Genomic DNA, 20,836 nt, shown 5'->3' on the forward strand with positions numbered 1-20,836 from the left:
AATGATAAAACAGCTTTTTGATTTCTTCTTTAAAGTCTAAATGTTACACGTTAAATAAATGCACACATCCAGTGGTGAGTGCGGCACAACCACAATGGCTGCCAGGAATTTAAAGCTGAGCAGATAAAAAAAAATATGACAGGGCATCAGTGTGACCTACAGTCTAAGGACAGCGACCATGAACCACAACTTCTCAGGTTCGTGTCCAGCGGGGGACATTTAATCCATGTCACCCCCCCTCCCCCATCTGTCTCCCCTCATTTCATTTCATCTCTCTAGTCAAGGCAGAAAATTACCTGAATATTTATTTAAAAAATTACATGACATCTCACAACACCGAAGACAAGAAGAAAGAACAGGAGCGGAGAAAGAAGAAGCTGTCAGCTACAGTGACTCTTCAGTATAGTGGCTTGTGTTCAGAACGGCTAAGACATGTACATGTATTGGCAATGTGGACAGACTGTATTATCTCTACAGTGAGCGCTGTGGCTGCTGGTGAAATGCAGGTTGTTTGTACACTGATCTGCATTTGAATGGTATTTGTTTAAAAAAAAAAAAAAACACACACACATTCCTTCACTATATGGTTATATACAAGATAGAATTTAATTTACATAAGTGTTAAAAAAGATGTGTAAAAAGACAAGAAAAACGGCACAGGATTAACAGTTACACCTGAAGAAAATGACAACAGAAACAGCCTCTATGGTCAAGAGGGCAGAGGCTTTGATTTTTAAGACATTATATTACTGATGTATTTTCTTATTTTAAACCAAGTTATGACCAGCTGGACACACATTGTGTCGAATTTTCTGGTATCAGTGCTGTTATTCAAAAACATTTCCGTTAGAGAAAAAAACTAATCCTTCCAGATTCATAGTAAAACACTTAAAAAATAAAGTTATAAAACAAGACTCTGGTCGAGGGCATATAAAGGAGATAAAGTATATCACAGTGATATGGCGACCATACCAGTCTACTTAGTAGGACAAAAACAGAAAGAGAAGCATCATTGACCAAGAACGTTAACACATTTAACATCAAGTATGAGCAGTAGGAGGAGAGCACCGAGCGTCAAAATGAGGGATGAACAGTCTTTGGATATTTTTTCCAAAAACATCCAGTGATCAGTACGATGATCTATTGTATCTGGTGGATTTTACCTGAGTGGATTACATTCTGCTGCTTTCCTCTTATGGCTCATGTTTGCCCTCACTAGGACAAAAAGGGAACATCTAATTCGCACATTTCTGATCATTTGTTTCCTCAAACTAGACATAAAGACAACACTTCTTCTTGAATCAGACATGACATTAAAAATGATGCCCTTTTACATTACAGAAAGGACTAGACAGCTACAGGGTGGACGAGTGCTGGAGCTGCCACGGGCGCAGCGGGAGGAGATGCTTTGCCTTTGTAGCCCAGTGACAGGATGTGTTTCTGCAGGTGTGCGATCCACTGCTCTTGAACAGACAGAGGCCCATGAAACACCTCTTCGCAGAACCTGAACAGCGGCACAGAGAGGGGAGTGTGATCTTTACTGCAGTAAATGAGGTGCGACTATTTCGTCAGGATGTAATGATACAACAGAGAGTGTCTTGTGTACAGCTGGGCGACAAATAAGACATTTAATGTTCCTCATTTATCACCGTAATCGTATCATGTTTTTAAGACAGCAGATCATGATTCAGAGTCTTAAATTCGTAGACACACATTGTCTGACCTTGTCACATACATATATACACATATACATGTATATTTTGTTTCTACTTGTTTTTTGAGGGGGATATTTAGATACTAGATGTGTGACACAAATCTGGTCATCGCTGCTTTGAGTGCAGCAGGCGACTCATGTCATCCCTGTCTTTTTCTCACCTTATTTCCTGTCACCTCTAGACTGACTACTAAAAATCCTACTGTATATCCAGCCTGTTTGTCCATTCTGAGGGACATTATTTGACTTGTTTTTTTACATAAACCATATTGTTCTATTCCTCTAAACCCCATTATTCATTGGTTTCAGTGGAAATGTATTTTTTTTGCATATTTTGCTGTATAGACTGACCTGCACTTGAGGGAGTAGACTTTGCCCACCAGTTTGACCAGTGGAGTTAGTGGGGGCTTTGGCAGCAGCGCGGGGATGTTGCCTGACCGTGGTTGCTGCTGGGAATTGGTGTCCTGATTTTCTGCCTGTGCAGGCGCTGCATGTTTTGTAGGATGGACCCCTGAAACCACACGGAAAGGTATTTGAGTAGCATGCAGGAAAAATATGCATATACATATCTGTATCCTGCCGTCTTTCAGAATCTTTCATGTCTCACCCCTCAGGGAGCGCACACCGGGGTCGCTGTGGGCTGCAACAGTCCGTGTGTGGCCCTGTGATTGTCTGGATGACCCGGCAAAGTCCTCTCTTCCTCTCTTGTGCTCAGGGTGTTTCAGGCTGCTGCCGAGCACAGAGTCGGAGTCCGTGGACAGAGAGGGCGAAGCAGCAGCTCTCTGCGACTGACACAACATGAATGTACAGCAAGTTAGGATTTACATTGTACGTATGCAACCGAATGGGAATCATTTGAAGACTACTACTACTACTACTACTACTACAGCGCAACGCACCTTCTTGATGTAAAGGTCTCCGGTACGATAGCGGCGGGTTATTGCTGCTACCTTGGCTGGGTCCTTCCGGATCAACTCGCTGAGGAGTTCAATTGGCGAACTCGCTCCATCTGCCTTCCACTCAATGATTCCCAGCTGTCGGAGGTGGGCCCGTGCATGACTAGCCAGGGCCTTGCGGTTTTCGAAATCGAAACCACAAAGCTCACAGGATGTGTCTGACACAAAGAAGACGAGAGACTTTGAAACAAGAACCAGCATCTACATTAGAAATGATAGTTTAGACATGTAATACCAGTCCAGCGAGGTCCGCGAATAATATTGTGATCTTATAATTGCTTAAAAGAGGAGACTTGTGGTAAATTCCTGTGTTTTCAAGCAGCATAGTCCTCTACTACCTCAGTGAATGACTTCATTTCATCTAACAGAATGTTTTTCAAAAGCTGCCATGAAATGCAAATGTGGATTTTAATACATGCAGGTAGAATTAGCAAGACAGTTTAAAGGCCAGCAGAGTCATGGGGAGTGCTGTTTTCCTGTTGAGGTGCACATCGACTGCTTGCCCTACTAAAAAAGCAGCATGTGTTGAGCCAGCGTTTCACTGTGGGATGTGTCTCATGAGAGGCTAATCTTTAGGCTCAAAGTCTGTGTTTTTAAAGGACAAACTTGTGTCTGTTCTGTGTTTTTCTTATTGACAAATTTAGTGCAAAGGCCGAAACCAACTTTGTGTTAGTGTCACTACCGTCCAAATTCTCTTACCTTGCTGTTGCACTCAATCCCATTTCTCCCTACTTAAGATGTAAATCTTTAAAAAGGTCACAAAAATATAATGCCACAGAAATGCTTAGTTATCTCCTAAAACAGCTGTAACTCAACAATAACTAGGGTATTTGTCGAGGACTATTTCCAGCACTCATTTGTTGATTATTTACGGCACCTGGACAGTGTATGTAGGATTGACTACGTTCATCTTAAATAAGAAGCATGCCACAGAGTACAACATGGCTGTTACACTCACTTAAATGGCCGGACTACTTGGTGGTATTAACTTCTTACCAGCATGTGAGGCCCCCTTGCCAGATGGGGATTTCACTTTCATGGAATAATCGAGAGGTGAAATGCAGTGTTTGGAGGCTGCTTCCCCTGACTGGAGACTGTCCAAGGACCTTTTGGGGCCTTGTGGGGCCCACGCGACGCTGCCTGATGACCCACCCGGCACAGGCACTTTCTTGCCATCTTCGCCGTGCATCATGACCTCTTTGAGGAGATCGATCGGCGACGTTTTGATCGACCAGGTGAGGCCGAGATGGCGCAGGTGGGCGCGGGCGTGGCATGACAGGGCTTTGCGGGTATCAAACAGCTGGCCACAGTAATCGCACAGGACTGTTGGTGGGGATTGTGCATCTGTGGAGGACACTGAGAAGTGGTGGAGGTGAGATTCAGAGGATATAGCCAAACTTTTAAATAATAATAATAGTAAATGAAAAAATAAGGGGTTGTCACAGCTGTACAAGCTACAAGTATGAATCAAAAAATAACTCAATTGGAGCTTGCCATACCATTATATGGTAACAACAAATGCAGGATTAATGTCTCTAAGCTGTACCTGCACTGAGAGGCTTTGAAGCAACAACCGCAGTTGGCAACTTCTGCACAGGAGAGTTGCTGTCGGCGCCGGACGCCACCGGGGGAACAGACACCTCGACCTCCACGGGCTCAGGCTTAGGCTTCCTATGAAGGGGGTCCACTGCTAACCGAAAGCCCTTCTTAGCCTTTGGGGCCCTGTTAATAGACGATTGAGGAGCGCACTTTGTAGTGCTTGGGGAGAGGGATGTAGCGGGAAACGAGTTACGCAATTGACCTGGGGTGGGAGACAGAGAAGGGCCTGCAGGAGAGGCTGGGGCTGGAGAAGAGTTGGATGTACTGTTTGTTTTGGGGGGGTATGTGGCTTCTAGCATGCCACTGTCAACCAGCTCCTGAATGGTTTCAATTGCAGAGGTTTTCCCCAGCAGGTCGGTCACTCCGATCTGCCGCAGGTGAGAGCGTGCATGGATGGCCAGGGCTTTATGACTGTCAAACTCCTCCCTGCACAGAATACAGATGTACTCCTCTGATGTTTTAGGCCGTTTGCTGAGAGGAGATTCAGATGGAAAGGACAGATTGGAGGGCCGTTTGGAGGAGGATCTAGGGGGATTGTTTGAGGTGAGCTCCTCCTGTTGCTCACTGCTAATGGGCTTGAGGTCCTCGTCCTCCATGATCTGGTAAAGCAGATCTATAGGGCTGCCCTTGATCTTGCTGTCAGGGAATCCAATGTGGCGCAGATGGGCACGAGCATGACTGGCCAGGCCTTTCCGTGTTTCGTACCAGCAGCCACAAAGTTGGCACACATGCACCTCATTGTTGGTGTCTGAGGAAAATTATGAGTAAAAAAGGTACCCAGTCAATAGGACACAATACAAGCAAGGAAGCAAGCAAAATTAATGTATATAGATGGAGGCACCATGTCATGTAATCACATAAGGTATCTGTCTTGCACATACATCTACTCCCCTCACTACTTTCACCATTTCTTTAAAACATCTCTTCAGAATGCAGCCGTACCTAAGGTGATGGGAGCATCAGTTTCCAGCGGCGCCCACAGTGGCTTGGTTGGGGTTTGGTGCTCTGAGGAAGATGAGCTGCTGCCTTCACTTGTTCTAGACTCGGCCATCCGGAGACCAGAGGGGGACGAGGGGAGGAGAGTGGCTACTGACTCTTTGACTCTGGCTGGAGATCCCTGATGATCCATCTTTTGTGGAGTTGTCATGACATTACTCTCTGTTTTGTAGGACGCACTCGTGTCCTCTGGTACTGAGGGCGTCCTGCCTTCCTGCTGAGACGTTTTTTTGAGAGGGTTCAGCTCGGGTTGAGAGGCGTCTGCTTTGAAATCAGGGAGAGAGCCATCTCTCTCCTGGATGAACTGGTAGAGGAGCTCGATGGGAGCCCCACTGCTCTCTGACAACGTCACCCCGAGCTGCCGTAGATGGAGGCGGGCATGGCTGGACAGCCCTCGTCGCGTCTCGAAGTATGTTCCACAAACCTCACACATGACTGCCTGTGGGGCTGCTGTGAGGAAGTTCAGTGAGGAGTTTGTCATCACAAATTGAGCAGGAGAATTTCAGTTCATGTTGCTAGTCGAAAAAAAATTTAGCGATTTGCTTTCAGACATGACAACCTTTACTTATGTCAGGATTTGACAATAATACAAGCGACAATGAACACAAATTAATAAAGAATGCACTAATCCACCTTTTCTCCCTCAATGCAATATCAGATATCTAAACTCAGGTACCCACCGATAGCAAGTACATTATCATTATCAAAACAACCTGTGATTAGTGTGGATCATTCACATCTGAAAAGATGATCTACACACCAAACGCATGTGGTGAAATAAAATACAACTTAATAAGAAACTGAATTACAGTCAACAACAAAAGCACATTCAGGCTCCTGTACAACGTAACAGAAATAATGTAATTCTTGGTACCTCTCAGGAGTCTCTCTTACCTTGTGAATCCATGGCTGCTGATAATGTTGTGGATTTATTTTAAGGGTTGACAGATGTGACTTCATGCGGATCCTGTGAACCCGAGCGGGAAATTACATAAATTAATCATTACAGTAATAGCTTCCGAAACGCAAAATAAACGCTTAGCGTATTTGAAAATATGTAGCTTCCTTGTCCAAACTCAAGCAGTAATGAAACATCAGACAGACAGACAGTCTGAAAATAACGTGACACGACTGGAACCTCGCGACAAAAAGTAGCCTGTTAAGAAACATCATTAACTTACAGCCGCGCGATTGTAACTTGTAACATTAAAAACTTGCCTATTTCTGGTTGAATTTTAACAAAGTAAGGATAGTTTGTTAGAGCACAACTGAGTAAAATAATTATACAACTGCAGGTAGCATCTTGTTATAGCTACAAAAGCTAACTTAGCTTACCTGTGTTGCACCCTTTGTTTTTCTATGGGAGCATGCTAACGCTAGCAGCACGCTAGCCCACGCTAGTTCGCACGCAAGCGAAATGGCGACTAGCTACACATCCTTCGCCCTGAACTGGAGACGAAACTACAGTTATCAGTTACACATTACGGTTTATTTACCTAGCAAGCTGAAAAGTGTGCCCCAGGACATTAGCTTCAGTCCTACTGCTACTACTTAGCGGAAGTAATGGACCACGCATTCCTCACATATTTTTTCAAAATAAAAGAGGCCGAGGCTGTAACACCTGCGCCTCTGTTCACCAAATGTGCCCCCATGAATACCTACAAAGAAACAGAGTGTTTCATTATTCCACTAATTGTCAGGTATCATTACTTCATTTTTCAGTGACCAGTCATTTTTTGTTCCTCATTGTGCTATTTAATGTGCACTCATTGTTATTCAGTGTTACAAGTAAGCTTTCTTTGAGCTTTATTTTTGACAGCGTTGACAGGTTTAAACTGACCATATATTTTCATTTAAGATAAGATCAAATTTATTCATCCCAAAGGAAATTATTTTGCCAGAATACAAATACAAAAGTTAGAGCAGTATACACAATTACAGAAAAGTTAGTAATTAGATAAAAATCAAAATAAGTATACAAAGTACAAAGTGTAAAGTGTGTGTAGAGTGGTGTGGTAGATCTAGGTGTAGCTTGAGTGTAGTTTCCTCTACACTCGCTATTCTACCCTCATAAATACATTTGCAGTTCATGTCACCATTTCATTAGTACTAACTGGTAAGAAATGTTAACAAAGTCTAGTCTAACTACATACTATGACAGGTTTGAGACTGTTATACCCTGCTGCCCCACATCATAGACTGTATACAGTCTATGGCTGTTTTCGATAGTCAAGCATTTAAAGATTTTTTTACCTCTGACCTAACAAGCAAGGAATAGCACACTATTACAAAAAAAATTCACCTACCGTGGATGCAAGCACAGGGGGAGGTTGAAATGCATTGTCCTCCATAGCTACATGTTTCAGCTAAGAATAATGGCCCGAGTGACTAGTGTGGGAACAGTGCTTTTTACTGATACAGTGATGTGTAATCATGGTATAACATATTTCACACTTGTGTTGTGATGTGCAGGTGTGACACTGTTTTGTCTGTGTATGAAACAAGTTGAAAATGGGTCTGGATAGATAGATATGTGGTTCATGTCAAGCTGTACCGACTTCTTGACTAACAGAGCTACACTGCCACCAAGAGGACTGTCTTGAGAAGCTTCTTGAATCTGCTTTGGTCACTTCAGCTTTCCACCTGCAACTGACACTGAGTGGGCTTTAGTGTTTGGATGCTATTTTTAGTCAGGAGTTGCCATGAGCAGAGGTAGCAGCAAAACATTTCAAATTAGAAGCTACAAATCTTTTTTTTTTCTTTTTTTTTTTTTTTTGATCTTTGTTCGAGAGGAAAAGGTTTCAAACCAGAAATATGAGATGAACTGTGAATTGATGGTTGCTACATTTATTGCTGTGTTTAAATTTCAAACTAACTGACCGACTGTTCCTGGTACAACTTGCAAATGCATGTGTGTTAGTGTTGGTATTTACTTAAGTCAGCAATATAATGCCACACAGTAGAAATACCTAAGAGTAAAAGATGTGAATATAAAAAGTCAACTAATGTAAAAGTACAGAAGTATTAGCAACAAAATGTACTCATTCAGCAGCAGAATCAGATTATTATCAAATTACTGTTACAGATTCATTAACATGTAAGCAGTCCATGTTGTAGCTGGTAGACTTGGAGCTTATTTTAACTACTTTACATAAAATGGAGGTACTCATCATTCTAAATTCAAAATTGTGCTCAATTATTGTATTTGTGTAAATACACTTAGTTAGTGCCCATCACTGTCAGATGTTTGGAGTTCCCAAAGTATGTGTTTGACATCGTATAAATGTTAAAGTTAATATACACTACTGAAGCCTAATGTGATTAACTGGGTTCATTTTCCTTCACAGTGACGCAGATTCTCGATCCAATCTAGACTTTTACTTTGAAGGAGGCCGTGTTCACTTCCGGACGCCGCCGCTGGCCCTGCCTACTTCTTTCACGCAGCCGTCCCTCCTCTGAGTGCTCTCTCCTCCTGCCAGCAGCAGACCTCCTCACTGACAACTTTTCCTCGGCTGTACGTACGGACAGGTGAGTCTGAAAAAATGGCACCTCTGTGTGATTCTTCCCTGCCAGAAGTTCACGGTCGGTCTGCACGGCTCGGCCGGCAGCAGCGACTGTTCAGTCTGCAAGCGAAAGCTAAAGAAAGCGGTTCACCACGGTTTAAGCTAACGTTAAGCTAGCTCGCAGTGCGGGTCAGTCGCTCCCCTCCTTCCTAAGTATTTGGGCCTCTTTCTGCCTCTTCCTTTGTCCCGGCGTTGCAGCTTGCAGCACAGACCGGTCAGTTTCCTCTCGCTTTGTTGCAGCTGCACCTCCATTTGGCCCCAAATGTAAAGCTTTGAGTTCCATCGCTGGACTTTGACCAAGCAATGTCTGCTACTCGCGTAGAACTTTATCTCTGTAAATCATTCAGCATGACAAAGAGCTTTTAGCTTTTGTCCTTTTTCTTTTTGTAATTTATGTCCAGGGCACACAAAAGACTCTCCTTGTTCATCGTATCACCAATTTGAGTGTATTTAAAAAGATTAAACACCTCATGGCAGCCGTGAAGGCCTCTCTGGTGTGTAAAATTAACTATATCCTTCATTTCTATACAACTGCTATACTTTAAACAGCAGCCTTTACTTGATTAAAATCACCCCTTCATTAAAGCATGTATGTATCCAATATGTATCCCCGCATTACTTTGTGCGTAACATGGTTATGTAAGCCCCCTAATAGGCTATTGTTCCCTGCTGCCTCAACATGACTTGCATGTGACTTTACGTGGTTTGCCTAACTGAACAAGCAGTGCACCAGTTCCAAGCCTCAAGCACTTGGTGTTTGCTGCTTGTTTTTGTATTTGTTTTTTAGTTCACAGAGCCTGGGGATGTTGCTTCTGTCAGATCTCCACCCAGCTTAAGTTTATCTGCAAGGTTGTATGCGCATCATGAATTTTCTGGTAATTACACGTGCCCTGTCTCCCTCAGACATTTGCCACCATCACCATGTCTTCTGGAAATGCAAAGATTGGCCAGCCTGCCCCAGACTTCACAGCCACAGCGGTGGTGGATGGTCAGTTCAAGGACATCAAGCTGTCTACCTACAAAGGTATCACTGTGCACCATTAGTAGTACAACTGTTTGCATTAGCTACTTCTGTCTAACTTAGTGTGTGTACACACTCATCTTGAGTAAAAACAACTTTTGGGGACATCTAATGTGGCTCACCACATTTTTCTTCCTTCTGTGCTCCTCAGGAAAGTATGTGGTCTTCTTCTTCTACCCCCTGGACTTCACATTTGTGTGTCCCACTGAGATCGTGGCTTTCAGCGACCGGGCAGAGGAGTTCCGCAGTATCGGCTGCGAGGTTATCGGCTGCTCCATAGACTCTCACTTCAGTCACTTGGCATGGTGAGAGTTCCTGCTGACTAAAAGGAGATGCTGCTGCTTTTTACAAAAGTTTTCTTTGCCCGTGTTTCATTATTTTGCTGGTATTTTATGCCTGTCGCTGCAGATCAAACTATGAAAATGCTATTACACACAAAGGCATGCACAAGTAGTCCATTAAATAAAAGCTGCAGTGTGGACTTAAAGCTGTGATATATAGGAAAACATGAAAATCAGATCAAGGTGCAGATGGTGTTGAATAATTAAATTCAACACCATCGTTGTCAATTTCTAATTACTCTGTTAAAAGTGACAGGTTTTGGCAGATCCGAACCACTACCCACCCCAGTTTACCAGTTTATCTCCGGTCACTGTGCTGCTTCTGTGTAGTCTTGATAAGTTCTGAGTCCTGATATGCTGAGAAGACGTAACGGTTTCCTAATCAAACTACACTTTCTAGAAGCATCTACAGCTGAGAAGAATTTGAATAGGATTGTGAATTACCCAGCATAACTCTGGGTGTAATGTATCGTTTCAGGGCTTCAGGTCTCACCTATTGGATCAAGTTCTGATGTCATTGAAGGCTTAAAGATTGCATATTTTAAAAAAAATCTTAGCTTTCCAAAAGGCATTTTTTAGTTTGCAGCACGAGTTCAATTATTTTGTCCCCCCGACCCTTACAGTACAAATTGTTTTCCTCTGTTTAGGTAACATTAAAGGCCACTTTGACCTGTTTGTATTATTACTTTAGTTTTCCAACCACATGTATCCATAAAATGCCACTCCATGCACTGAATTTTGATAAAGACTTCATTTAAAAAAAAAAAATAAATAAAATTATCCTACATACAGTACACCAACATAAGTTAACATGTAAGGTTGGTGCCTTGTTTTCACTTAAACACTAAGTAGGTTATATTGTACTTTAATTCTACAGGATCAACACACCAAGGAAGCAGGGAGGTCTGGGTAATATGAAAATCCCCCTTGTGGCAGACCTCACCAAGACAATCAGCAAGGACTATGGTGTGCTGAAGGAGGACGACGGCATCGCATACAGGTCAGGCAGACTGGTTCTGTCCTTTTCTCATAAAGACCAGTTGTCACGGTCTCAGGGGAGCTTGTAGCGCTCCCTCTGCTCTGGTTGCTGCTATAATGACCAAGTAAACGCTGAATGTGTGGAGATGCCTATATACTATAACCACCATGTATGCTTCTCAGGGGTCTGTTTGTGATCGACGACAAGGGCATCTTGAGGCAGATCACCATCAATGACTTACCTGTGGGTCGCTCTGTGGATGAGACTCTGCGCCTGGTCCAGGCCTTCCAGCACACTGACAAATATGGAGAGGGTGTGTACAAAAAAACCCTGTGAACACCCCTTGCTTAGTGTTGGTGTCAGTTCACTTGATTGTAGCACTCCAGTATTTTATATGTGTAATACATTTGTAGCCACAAACTTAGTTGGCAGGCCTACTTAGTTTGTGGACACAGCCTTGCATGATTAGTTTACTCTCCTGGGTAATTACACATGCACTTTGTCCTCAGGGTTTGCAGAGTTCATCTGTCACTTCCGCCTTGTGCTAAACTTTGTCCCCTCTCCACACAGTGTGCCCTGCTGGCTGGAGACCAGGGAGCGACACGATCATTCCTGACGTTGAGAAGAGCAAAGACTTCTTCTCCAAGCAGTAAATGCGAAGGTCTTCTAGCTGACTTCCCAACTGTAGCACTTGCCTTCAGATAAGTGGTGTCCCTGTGAAGCAGTATCTCTCATGGCGTCCAATCTAATGTATTAAACCCAACAAAACTTCACAACTTGACAGATGAATCCTTTTTGTTGCGAATCTTATCTTTGTACGTCCAGTGTACAATTGGTGGGGCGACCTCATAGTCTCAAGCACTGAAAGTTTAGTTTTGTTCCTTTTTTTTCAGAAAGTATTGATATTTTTCCTTGCTGTCATTAATAATTTGCTACCATCTTTATTAAAACAGTGGGAAAACCGTGACTGTGTGTTTTGTCTGCTCAATGTAGAACTGCTGTACAATATTGTGATTCCACCAAAGACCTGTAGGTGGTGCTATGAAACTGCTCTTTGCTCTGTGACTTCACAGCGTGGAGCCTTTATGCCAAAAGACACTTGGAGTTGACTTTGTGTCCTGTTTCCTGGATCAGAAATGTGTACGTCACACGGCTGCCGGGTCTTGGTTAATATTGGAGCTGTCGTGGTATTTGTCCACACTCAACACTAGCTAATGTTGCCTAATGGCACCGCAGCTCGTTGGGAAAGGTTGGATTATCTGATGTGATTTTACAGACCTGCATGACTGTCCCAACTACTCTTTTCTGTCACTGTTCCAGGACAATTACGTTTTTCTTCAGAATCACTTCTAGAGTAATAACGATACCACTTCCCTCCCCCCCCAATTCACTGGAAGAAGTCACAAGGGATGAACTTTAAAAATCCATGTCTTACTGAAGTAAAAACAGCTGGATGTGTTTATAACCTGGGTACCTGATTGTGTCCAATTTTAAACAACCTATGGGGAAATTTCTGTGTTATTTGTGGATCCCTCATACAATCTAGGCTTATTTTCCACCCCAGCGTTTATTTCTGCTAGACTAGTTTTGGTTGTCACCAATGTTTGTTTCACTGTGGCTGTTTTTCAGTTTGCTCAGCATGTTTGTGTGGAACTTTTCTCGACCATTTTTCCTGAACGCGTTTTCTCACGACTTGTTTTGGGAAATTGAAAGCAGAATGGGGAATCTCCCTTAACTCGAATAAACGACTCATTGACAAACCTTCATCTGCGCACACACATTGTGGTGTGAAGGGGAGAGCGCAGCACCTCTGACGGGTAATGTAGGAGGGAGTTCCCGGAAACCTTTTCGCTCTGTGACGTTTGCCAGCAAATGTGCCATATATGGACAGACGTGAGTACGTCAGTAGGGAAACAATCCTACGCGGGGACGTCTCCAGCGTCAAGCAACCTACTGCTGTAATACACTTGACTGCTGAGCTGAGATCACAGACCGTGTGGTAACGAGAATTACTGTAAAAAGCCCAAAGGGGTGACGGTGACATGTTTAAAGTGAAATGACCTCAATAAGAAACACCACATTTCTTACTTTCTCAGTTTCATTTACTTAAATATATACTGTACATGTAAAAAAGGGAGGCTCGTCAGGCTCAACCTGACAAACACAAATAACTTACATAAGAATGCATCACTTTAAAGTAAATTAAAGTAAAATGTAAACAGGCAAAGCCGAGACGACACTTTCAAAAACGTATTCAAAAATGCCCGAAGTGTTTTAATCTTGTGTGGTTCCTTTTCAGGCCGCTTTTCTTTCGGCCGCAGAAACCACAATGATCCAGTTCTTTGAACACACAAAGTCATTGTTCATCGTGCTGTCAGTGCAGTTCGTCTCCAGTGTTTTTAAGAGTGCATCGTTTCTTCAATAAGACTTCACTTTGGGCGCCAACATGAGCTGGCAGCCGCTGCTCACATGTGTCATGACTTTCTGTTTGAGCTGGGCCACCTGCTCCCTCAGTAGTGAAGCCGTGCTTGACAGCCCGGCGTTGTCCGTTTTCAGCACCTTCACCTTGTCCTCCAGGCGAGAGATGCGCTCCAGCTTGCGCCTCCGGCACTTCGATGCAGCGAGCCGGTTCCTCAGCCGCTTGCGCTCCGCCTTGATGCGCTCCTGGTTCTCCATGTCGATGGGGGACATCGGCGGGGAGCCGCTGTCGCTGCTCTGCATGTCGGGGACAGTCTGAGGCTCCTCTTTCAAGCCGCCGAACCGCTGCGAGTGGATGCCGGCACCGACCAGGGGGTGCTGGAAATGGTGCGACCCGTGCGCAACGCTCTGGTGGTGCTGGTGGTACTGGTGGTGCGGCAGGTAGCTGATGGTGGTGGAGGGATAGCCGGCTGCAGAGGACAGGCTGGGGTTCGTGGTGCAGCTGCTCAGGGTGGTGTACTCGAGCGGCTCCGGCTGCATGGCTGAGCCGAACACCGAGGCTGGCGCCGAGCAGGGGACGCCACCGCTGCCGATGGACACGTTTGGAGGAGCCATCTGGTTCATCTTGTGCAGGTCGTCCAGCGCTTTGACAAACCCGTCAGCAAAGCCCTCCTGCTCCTCTGTGATGCCGCGGTTGTAGAGGTAGTGGGCAGGTGTCGGCGTGGTGGTGATAACCCCGTTGCTGTTCTGAATGATCAGTCGCTCCAGTTCAGGAGAAGCGAGCTTCAGTGAGCCCACGTCCGCCGGCCCCGCCGAATAGAAATCGCTATCGGGGCGCAGGTGCTGTGACTTGAAGTTTGAGTTCCGATATGAGTCGGAGAAGTTCAAGTTCATATTCTGCTTTAGCAGCTTGTAGTCTGTCAGGGCTGCGCCTGGATGGCCATAAGCAGAGAGAAACGAGTCGTCATAAAAAGGCTGTTCCATTATTGTGGACATATTTCAAATCAGACAGTCAAATACAAGAGTGCGCTGCAAAGACGCTGCCTGGACACCGAGGCTTCAGTGTCCCAAATGATTCAATCTCCGGTACAAAGTCCCGCTGTATTATTATACTGACGATCAAAGCTATCAAAAGCAGAGCAAAACTTCCAAAATAGTGGAACTGTACTGTACCAAGTCGTCGATTTGTACCTTTAGTTGGATTCAAAGCGGAGTCCAGTGACTAATTCAGATGTTTTCATTCCACTCGTGAGTAGGAGAGTCTTTATTGCTCTGACTGTGAGCTCCGCCACTGTTTCCTCTAAAGTCACAGGCGGCAGCGGCGCTCCGCTGTACTTATATGATCCGGCTCTGGGAGCGCTCCAACCAGCCTGCTGATTGGTTGTTTCCTCTGTGGTCCCCGCCTCCGGGATGTCACTCAGACCTTCTGACGTTGTTGCCAGGAACAAGGACTGTAAACAAGACGAGGCCTATTCGGCGTGGGGGTAAAACCAAACCCAGGTAAACACACACACGCACACAAAGTGCACATCCACGCTCCTTATCATTTATTAACACGTCAGTTCAAATGCGCCTCGCAGCCAAAAGGCATCCACAGACACAATGAGCCCTCTCCAACCTCCCTGGGTCACCTTAAATACTCCAACAGCCTCTTTGCCTGTCATCAGTCCCATCGGGAGGGATATGTAGTCCGATGCTGAGTCATGCGATCCAAACTGATAAGGGCCAGTCCATATTTGGGTATCCTGGCGCACCGGTTCCTCCCTGACAGGAGCGGGAAGCCAATCCCATTCTGGCGCGCTTCCAGCTCTCCGGGCAGTGGGAGGCGGAGGAGGCGCCCTGCCGCCCTCCTTCAGCCCGCAGGGAGGGAGGAAGAGAAGGGATGGGTCGGTGGCGTAAACTATTTGGCGTGAAGTTCTCAAAAATGCAGGAAGCACAGTGGCTGTCTGTCTCAGGAAGACATATGGTCAGTGGATCAGACAGGACTCTATTCATATGATATTAAGGATAATACTATGATAGGCCTAGTAATCAGCGAGTGATAGGAAGAGACGATGGTGGACGTGTTGTAATATTTTTTCTTCAAAGTAGCAGTATCACAGTGTAGAAATACTCCAGTACACTTCCTGAATTCAAAGCCTTACTTAAATTAAACTACAGAAGTATTTTCAGCAAAAGGTACTTAAGATACCAAAGGTAGAAATACTCATTATCAGTGTGGACAAATAAAATAAGAATATATTAGGTTGGATTATTCTTATTGCAGTATTGATATAGAAGCATGAAAGTGGTAAAAACACTTCAATGGTTGATTGTTGTAGAATGTCAGTAATTTCTTTTGTATAAATCTGAATTTGTAAATATCAGGAAAAAAAAGTAACTATAGCTGTCAAATAAATGTAGTGAACCAAAAAGTGCAATGTTTCCCCCTGAAATGAAGTTGAGTAGAAATATAAAGTAGCATAAAATGGAAGTACTTGAGTACTTCAGTACATTTACATTCCTTCACTGGAAACAGATAATACTCAGCAAACGACTTCAGTGCTGCTCATCAAAAACTGTTTTAGTGCTTTTAATTAGGACTTGTGGGAATTAGTAGTTGTATCATTCAAATGTAAAAAGTAGGCTAGTTAATGTGTAATTGGACCTGACTCCAGCCAGTTGGTATTTCTATTATTCTCCTCCACTTTAACCGTTTTGAATGTTTTTATCAAGTGTACTGAACTTAATGGGTTCCTATAGAAAATCACAGGAGCGTAAACAAATGATGCAGCCCCGGAGGTATGTGAGAGTAAAGACATGTCCCCAGAACTGAACACCTGCTTGATAGAGAGACGTCTTTGTCTTCTCTGTATGGTAATGACCTCTGATTCACTTCCCAGAGGGCCATGCGCCCACGCACGTTCATATCGTCTAGTTCGTCTTTCCAACCTTCTGCGTATACCTATCCTCGGGTCACATGTGTGCGCTCCTGTTTCCCTCTCATTATGGAAGCACCTTATCCATCAATTCTTTTTCAGATAAAGCATTTGACGGGAGGATACTGGATTTTTGGACTCACAGTTTGGTTGTTGTTGTGTGTGTGGAAAGTTGACTCACGTGTCACAGTTTCTTTTACTTAGGGTTGTAAAAGGATGACGGAGTTACTGTTTGGGTCGTAAAAGGTTATACATACATTTAGAGGACTCATGAGAGACAGATTAAAAAGAATGAAGCAGTAAAAGCAGCAGATATCCAGACTTTTAGTTCCTGGTATCGGTCAAGCTCCAGAAACTCTGGATCCTACATTTACCATAATGCAATTTAATATAAAACTCCACACCACCAGTTTTGTAACAAAGGCTTCCTGGTAAATCATTTAAGCTAATCAAGCTAATACTGACACATCCCTGATGACATCACTATGGCATCATCTGTGTTATTTTCCCAGACTTGACAACGATCCAAGCAGAGCCACAGAACTGATTACACTCCTCATACCAAGTAAACTGAGCTTCATATGTCGGTGTTTAATGGTCAAGCAGATTTCAACAGTTTCACGGCACTGAATTTTAATTACAGGTTAAACTCATGCTTTTATATTGTGAATGGGGGTTTCCCTCATATAGTGAGACCAGGAACCAAAACACTGAATCAGGTGTACCAGTTCCATTAGGCCTTGCCAAACCTGCTGCACTTTTCTGTAATATTACAGGCATTAAGGAAATGTTTTTAGGAATTCTGAAGCAACATCAGCCGTATCCTGTGCACTTCCTCAGCACACGGAGGTCAAAGGTCACCGCTTGGCCGGCTGTCTTGCACCGGTCAGTTTGGGCTGAGCTCCTCTCCCTGAAACAGATGTGCCACTCAGTTCTCCTCACAGAAGAGCAGAAGTAGTTTCAGGGAAACCGAGTGAAGTATCACTCAGTGGTCAGTTCCAGTTTCAAAGTGACCTCATGCACTTACTAAAGGTCATCACAGTCACTGCTTTGAGATATCACGAAACCATGACCTTTTATTGCATGTGGTCCAATGCTGTTGGACTGTTTTGCTTCTGATGATAAATTGATCTTAGAATGATGATTCTTAGGAATATTTCATTTGATTTATGAATTGTGGATGTGCTGTTTTTGTTTCTTTTTCGGTCTGATTGTGTAACTGTGAATCTCTTGCCTGACTGAGTGAGGATGTTACTAAAATCCTCTGAGGCTTATTGCTGCTACATTTGCATGCGCTAGAAACTCTTCTATGGAATATTTACATTTCCTATTTGAGACCCTTAATTGGCTCTGAGGCTCTGAACAATTTCGTGTGCACATTATAGCACGCGGCTATGCACCGACGCACAGTTCAAACACCTCATACATGCGATTCTGTCACTCTCTTTGAGCCCTGGTGTGATTCAGGTTGACAGATAGGACGACGACGAACAAAAGCAGCAGAAGCACGATGTAAAAAAAAACAAAACATGAAAGCAACGGCGGAGCATATACGATAGGTGCAATCAGCCACAGCAGCACAGACAGCGCCTGTGGCTAAGCCATATAAAGACACCTTTTCTGTTCTTCACTGGCTATTAGTACATCGCTGGGGTACGTGATAGCTGCTGGCTGTGGAGAGACTGAGGGCAGGTGAACTGTGGGAGGAAGAAGCCGCAATAGCATTCATGAGAGCAAATAATTGGAATTGGTCATATTTTACTGTACAAGTGTGTCATTTATAAGAAAGACTTTAATGTCAACCACACGTGTTTCTTCAGTAATGAATCATGCTTCCAAAATATGAATTTTTTTGTACTAAGAATTGATGATTTAGAACAGGCCAGGACTGCTGAGGCGATTTGCAAAATCATTACATAATTATCTAAGTCAGGGTGAAACTTTCATGGGAAATGACTTCAATCAAAATAGCAGTTTGGGTTTATAAGATTAGGGTCGTCTGTAATCTCTGTAAAAAAGAAACGTAATGCTCAAAATTCATTATTTACTTATCAGAAAAAAAGAGCACTCTCTGTAATTACTTCACTCACTTTCAAATACAAAACTTTTGTCAGAAAAGGACAAATATGAAGAACGCCTGAAAGCAGCTGATGTTCATTTGGCCTTCATCACGACTTTAACTCCCTCCTCTCATTTTTGCCTCCCACCACAACCTCCACAGCTTATTCACTAAAACACTGGCCGGCGTTATTAAATGAACCAGAAGTAACGCCTCTCCTGCGTCTTTGGCAAGGTCTTCTGCGCTGGAAGCTCGGTGACCTGGAAGCGGCCTGTAGGTGTGGTGAGTCAGGTAGGGGTGTTCGTCAGGGCAAAAAGCTGGCTGTCCCCGCGAGGAGAGGACAGCTCACTCCCTCACAGAGCATATTAAGTCAAAAGACTGTTACTCCTTAAAGTGTGTGTGGGTCACTTAGATGAAGCCTAACAAGCAATTCCTCATTCGCCCCTCCTCTCCTCCATGAACTGAACCCCATCCCTGCACCAAAAGCCTTGTTCTTCTTCTTCTTCTTCTTCTTCTTCCCCCTCTTCGTTATTTGGCTGCCTGTGGGAAATTAAACCGCCTTGTGCATGTAATCGCTTTAATGAAGGCATGTTTAATCAGCATATTCTTCGTCTGTAGCTCCCAGATAGTGCCAAGAAGCCTTGTAGCGATGAGAGACCTTTAGCACAAGACAGGATGATTGCAGGGGCCAAATGAGTGTGGCAGGAAAAGACAGTCGGACCCAGCTGTCCCCCCGGGCTGACGTAACGCATATGGAGCTGTCCTTCCCACTTCCCCTCAATCTACACGGATGCTTAAACTCCCTGTCACTCTGCCAGCCTGTAAAAAAGGCAAACAGCAGGAAGTGGGGGATTTAATTAGGTCTAATCTGATTTTACATGCCCATTTGGTTTATTAATTGAGTTGAGTCCCTGTTGGCTTTTTTTGTCTGAAATGGGCAAAAATGTGAACTTCGTTGTGAGTGGGGGTTGAAACTGTGCGCGTAACGGTGTTAAGTGTGAGGTTAGTTATTGTTTGGATGTATGTCAGTCAACGCTGTTCAAGATTGTGGCGTCCCTTTTGTCTTGTCCTGAATTATTACATACCAGCCAGACCAAGAGTTGACAGTTATGCTAGTCTCGCGTAGCTAGACCTATCTCCACACTTTGTTTCTGTAGAAAGGTCTGGGTGAACCTATTATTATTCTGGTATGGAGGAAACAAGCACTCTGGCTTGTTCGTATTTTTTTAAACCAATCACAATGGTCCAGGGCGACACAAAGCCCAGGATGCAGTGACAGTGCCCTTGCAAAATAGTGTCCAGAGGAAACTTGTTTTGGTCGAACACAAGCACATGGGGAAGAGAGCCCTGGCATCAAAATGGCTAAATCCCCGCAAGAATGGTTGTCGAGATCTGCACACACATCTGAGGTAGAGAGGCCGCCATCTTGGAGAGGTTCAGATCTGGCAAATGCTCTTCTTTAAGGTGCCCAGCCTTACATCCGCCAAGTGTGTCGTAGATCAGATGGATGCTGGGAGAAGCGACGAACACACGGACAGAAAGACCAAGATTTCTTCCTTTATAGTTAGATGATCACCAAAGTTATTAAAATTCATCCTGAGGGGTGCGTGAATATGTGTCCCACATTTCACAAAAATGTCAGTGTGCTGCTATATGAGAAGTCAGGTTATCGCTAACGTCAGTAGGATTTCTCCTCTGAGACCAATGAACGACTGCACAAAATTTCATAACAATCCATCCAATAAATACTCTAGAGTGCGCTGCTTGAAATTCACCCAGTTTTAGTTTATTGTATCTGATAAATCTGCGTATGCACATTTATGAGTATAATTCAGTCATTAAAGGAAGCTGCTTTATAAGACAGAAGAGAAGAATGTAATAACCTTATATGGTTCTAATGGGGAAAGTACATATGAGTTAAAGATAAAAAAAAAACAGGAAAAGTTCACAGACAGGTCATAGACTGGTTTGAAATGATCGTTATTGTTAAGTGACATAGGTGAGTAAGAATCCAAACACTCCCTTGTCTGCAAACGCAGCCAAACAAGACACATCATATGTTTGCTGTGAAACTATGAGGGCTGAGATATCCTGTAAGTGACCAAAAGGTTGCTCACAGTCCTGTGAAATTGTTGTATAACCATAGTGCATAAGCCCATATCATTAGAAATATAAAAAAATAAAACAATATATATCTGATTAGGCAGCATAGCACCATCTGGGCCTTTCTGTGTTTCTGTTACACCTCAACAAGCCACACACAGACGACAAC

General features: G+C 43.9%; 3 protein-coding genes across 6 annotated transcripts; 1 reads left to right on the forward strand and 2 right to left on the reverse strand.

Moving 5' to 3' along the window:
* Nucleotides 1–301: 301 nt before the first annotated feature.
* On the reverse strand, nt 302–6,830 carry wiza (WIZ zinc finger a). Of its 3 annotated transcripts, none has more exons than XM_070827581.1 (9): nt 6,762–6,830; nt 6,160–6,232; nt 5,212–5,715; nt 4,217–5,017; nt 3,667–4,026; nt 2,614–2,828; nt 2,322–2,502; nt 2,066–2,225; nt 302–1,504 (listed from the first exon to the last, which is right to left on the reverse strand). In XM_070827581.1, exons 2-9 carry the CDS (start codon nt 6,170–6,172, stop codon nt 1,348–1,350), a joined length of 2,391 nt encoding a protein of 796 aa, XP_070683682.1. In that variant the 5' UTR covers nt 6,173–6,232; nt 6,762–6,830; the 3' UTR covers nt 302–1,347. The 3 variants fall into 3 exon arrangements, with proteins under 3 accessions (XP_070683682.1, XP_070683683.1, XP_070683681.1); XM_070827582.1 differs by having other exon boundaries at nt 5,212–5,712; nt 6,601–6,796; XM_070827580.1 differs by having other exon boundaries at nt 6,601–6,796.
* Nucleotides 6,831–8,683: 1,853 nt separating this feature from the next.
* prdx2 (peroxiredoxin 2) lies at nt 8,684–12,136 on the forward strand. The gene is made up of 6 exons (XM_070828487.1): nt 8,684–8,793; nt 9,732–9,852; nt 10,001–10,154; nt 11,068–11,190; nt 11,352–11,482; nt 11,740–12,136. The coding sequence occupies exons 2-6, from the start codon at nt 9,750–9,752 to the stop codon at nt 11,820–11,822; spliced, it is 594 nt and encodes a 197-aa protein (XP_070684588.1). The 5' UTR covers nt 8,684–8,793; nt 9,732–9,749; the 3' UTR covers nt 11,823–12,136.
* A 1,336-nt stretch (nt 12,137–13,472) lies between these two features.
* LOC139199417 (transcription factor JunB-like) lies at nt 13,473–15,228 on the reverse strand. 2 transcript variants are annotated; one of them, XM_070828486.1, is made up of 2 exons: nt 14,779–15,228; nt 13,473–14,519 (listed from the first exon to the last, which is right to left on the reverse strand). In XM_070828486.1, exon 2 carries the CDS (start codon nt 14,479–14,481, stop codon nt 13,588–13,590), a length of 894 nt encoding a protein of 297 aa, XP_070684587.1. In that variant the 5' UTR covers nt 14,482–14,519; nt 14,779–15,228; the 3' UTR covers nt 13,473–13,587. The 2 variants fall into 2 exon arrangements, with proteins under 2 accessions (XP_070684587.1, XP_070684586.1); XM_070828485.1 differs by having other exon boundaries at nt 13,473–15,228.
* Nucleotides 15,229–20,836: the final 5,608 nt, after the last annotated feature.

This window comes from Pempheris klunzingeri, chromosome 3, assembly GCF_042242105.1.
Source record: "Pempheris klunzingeri isolate RE-2024b chromosome 3, fPemKlu1.hap1, whole genome shotgun sequence".
Lineage (NCBI taxonomy): Eukaryota > Metazoa > Chordata > Actinopteri > Acropomatiformes > Pempheridae > Pempheris > Pempheris klunzingeri.

Coding starts and splice junctions, on each gene's coding strand:
- LOC139199417 (XM_070828485.1), bottom strand. CDS start 14,583: ATGTCCACAATAATGGAACAGCCTTTTTATGACGACTCGTTTCTCTCT.
- wiza (XM_070827581.1), bottom strand. Junction 5,018..5,211: donor TGATGCTCCCATCACCTTAG/GTACGGCTGCAT, acceptor AATTTTCCTCAG/ACACCAACAATGAGGTGCAT. Junction 2,829..3,666: donor CAAGGGGGCCTCACATGCTG/GTAAGAAGTTAA, acceptor TCTTTGTGTCAG/ACACATCCTGTGAGCTTTGT.
- prdx2 (XM_070828487.1), top strand. CDS start 9,750: ATGTCTTCTGGAAATGCAAAGATTGGCCAGCCTGCCCCAGACTTCACA. Junction 10,155..11,067: donor CACTTCAGTCACTTGGCATG/GTGAGAGTTCCT, acceptor TTAATTCTACAG/GATCAACACACCAAGGAAGC. Junction 11,191..11,351: donor GACGACGGCATCGCATACAG/GTCAGGCAGACT, acceptor TATGCTTCTCAG/GGGTCTGTTTGTGATCGACG.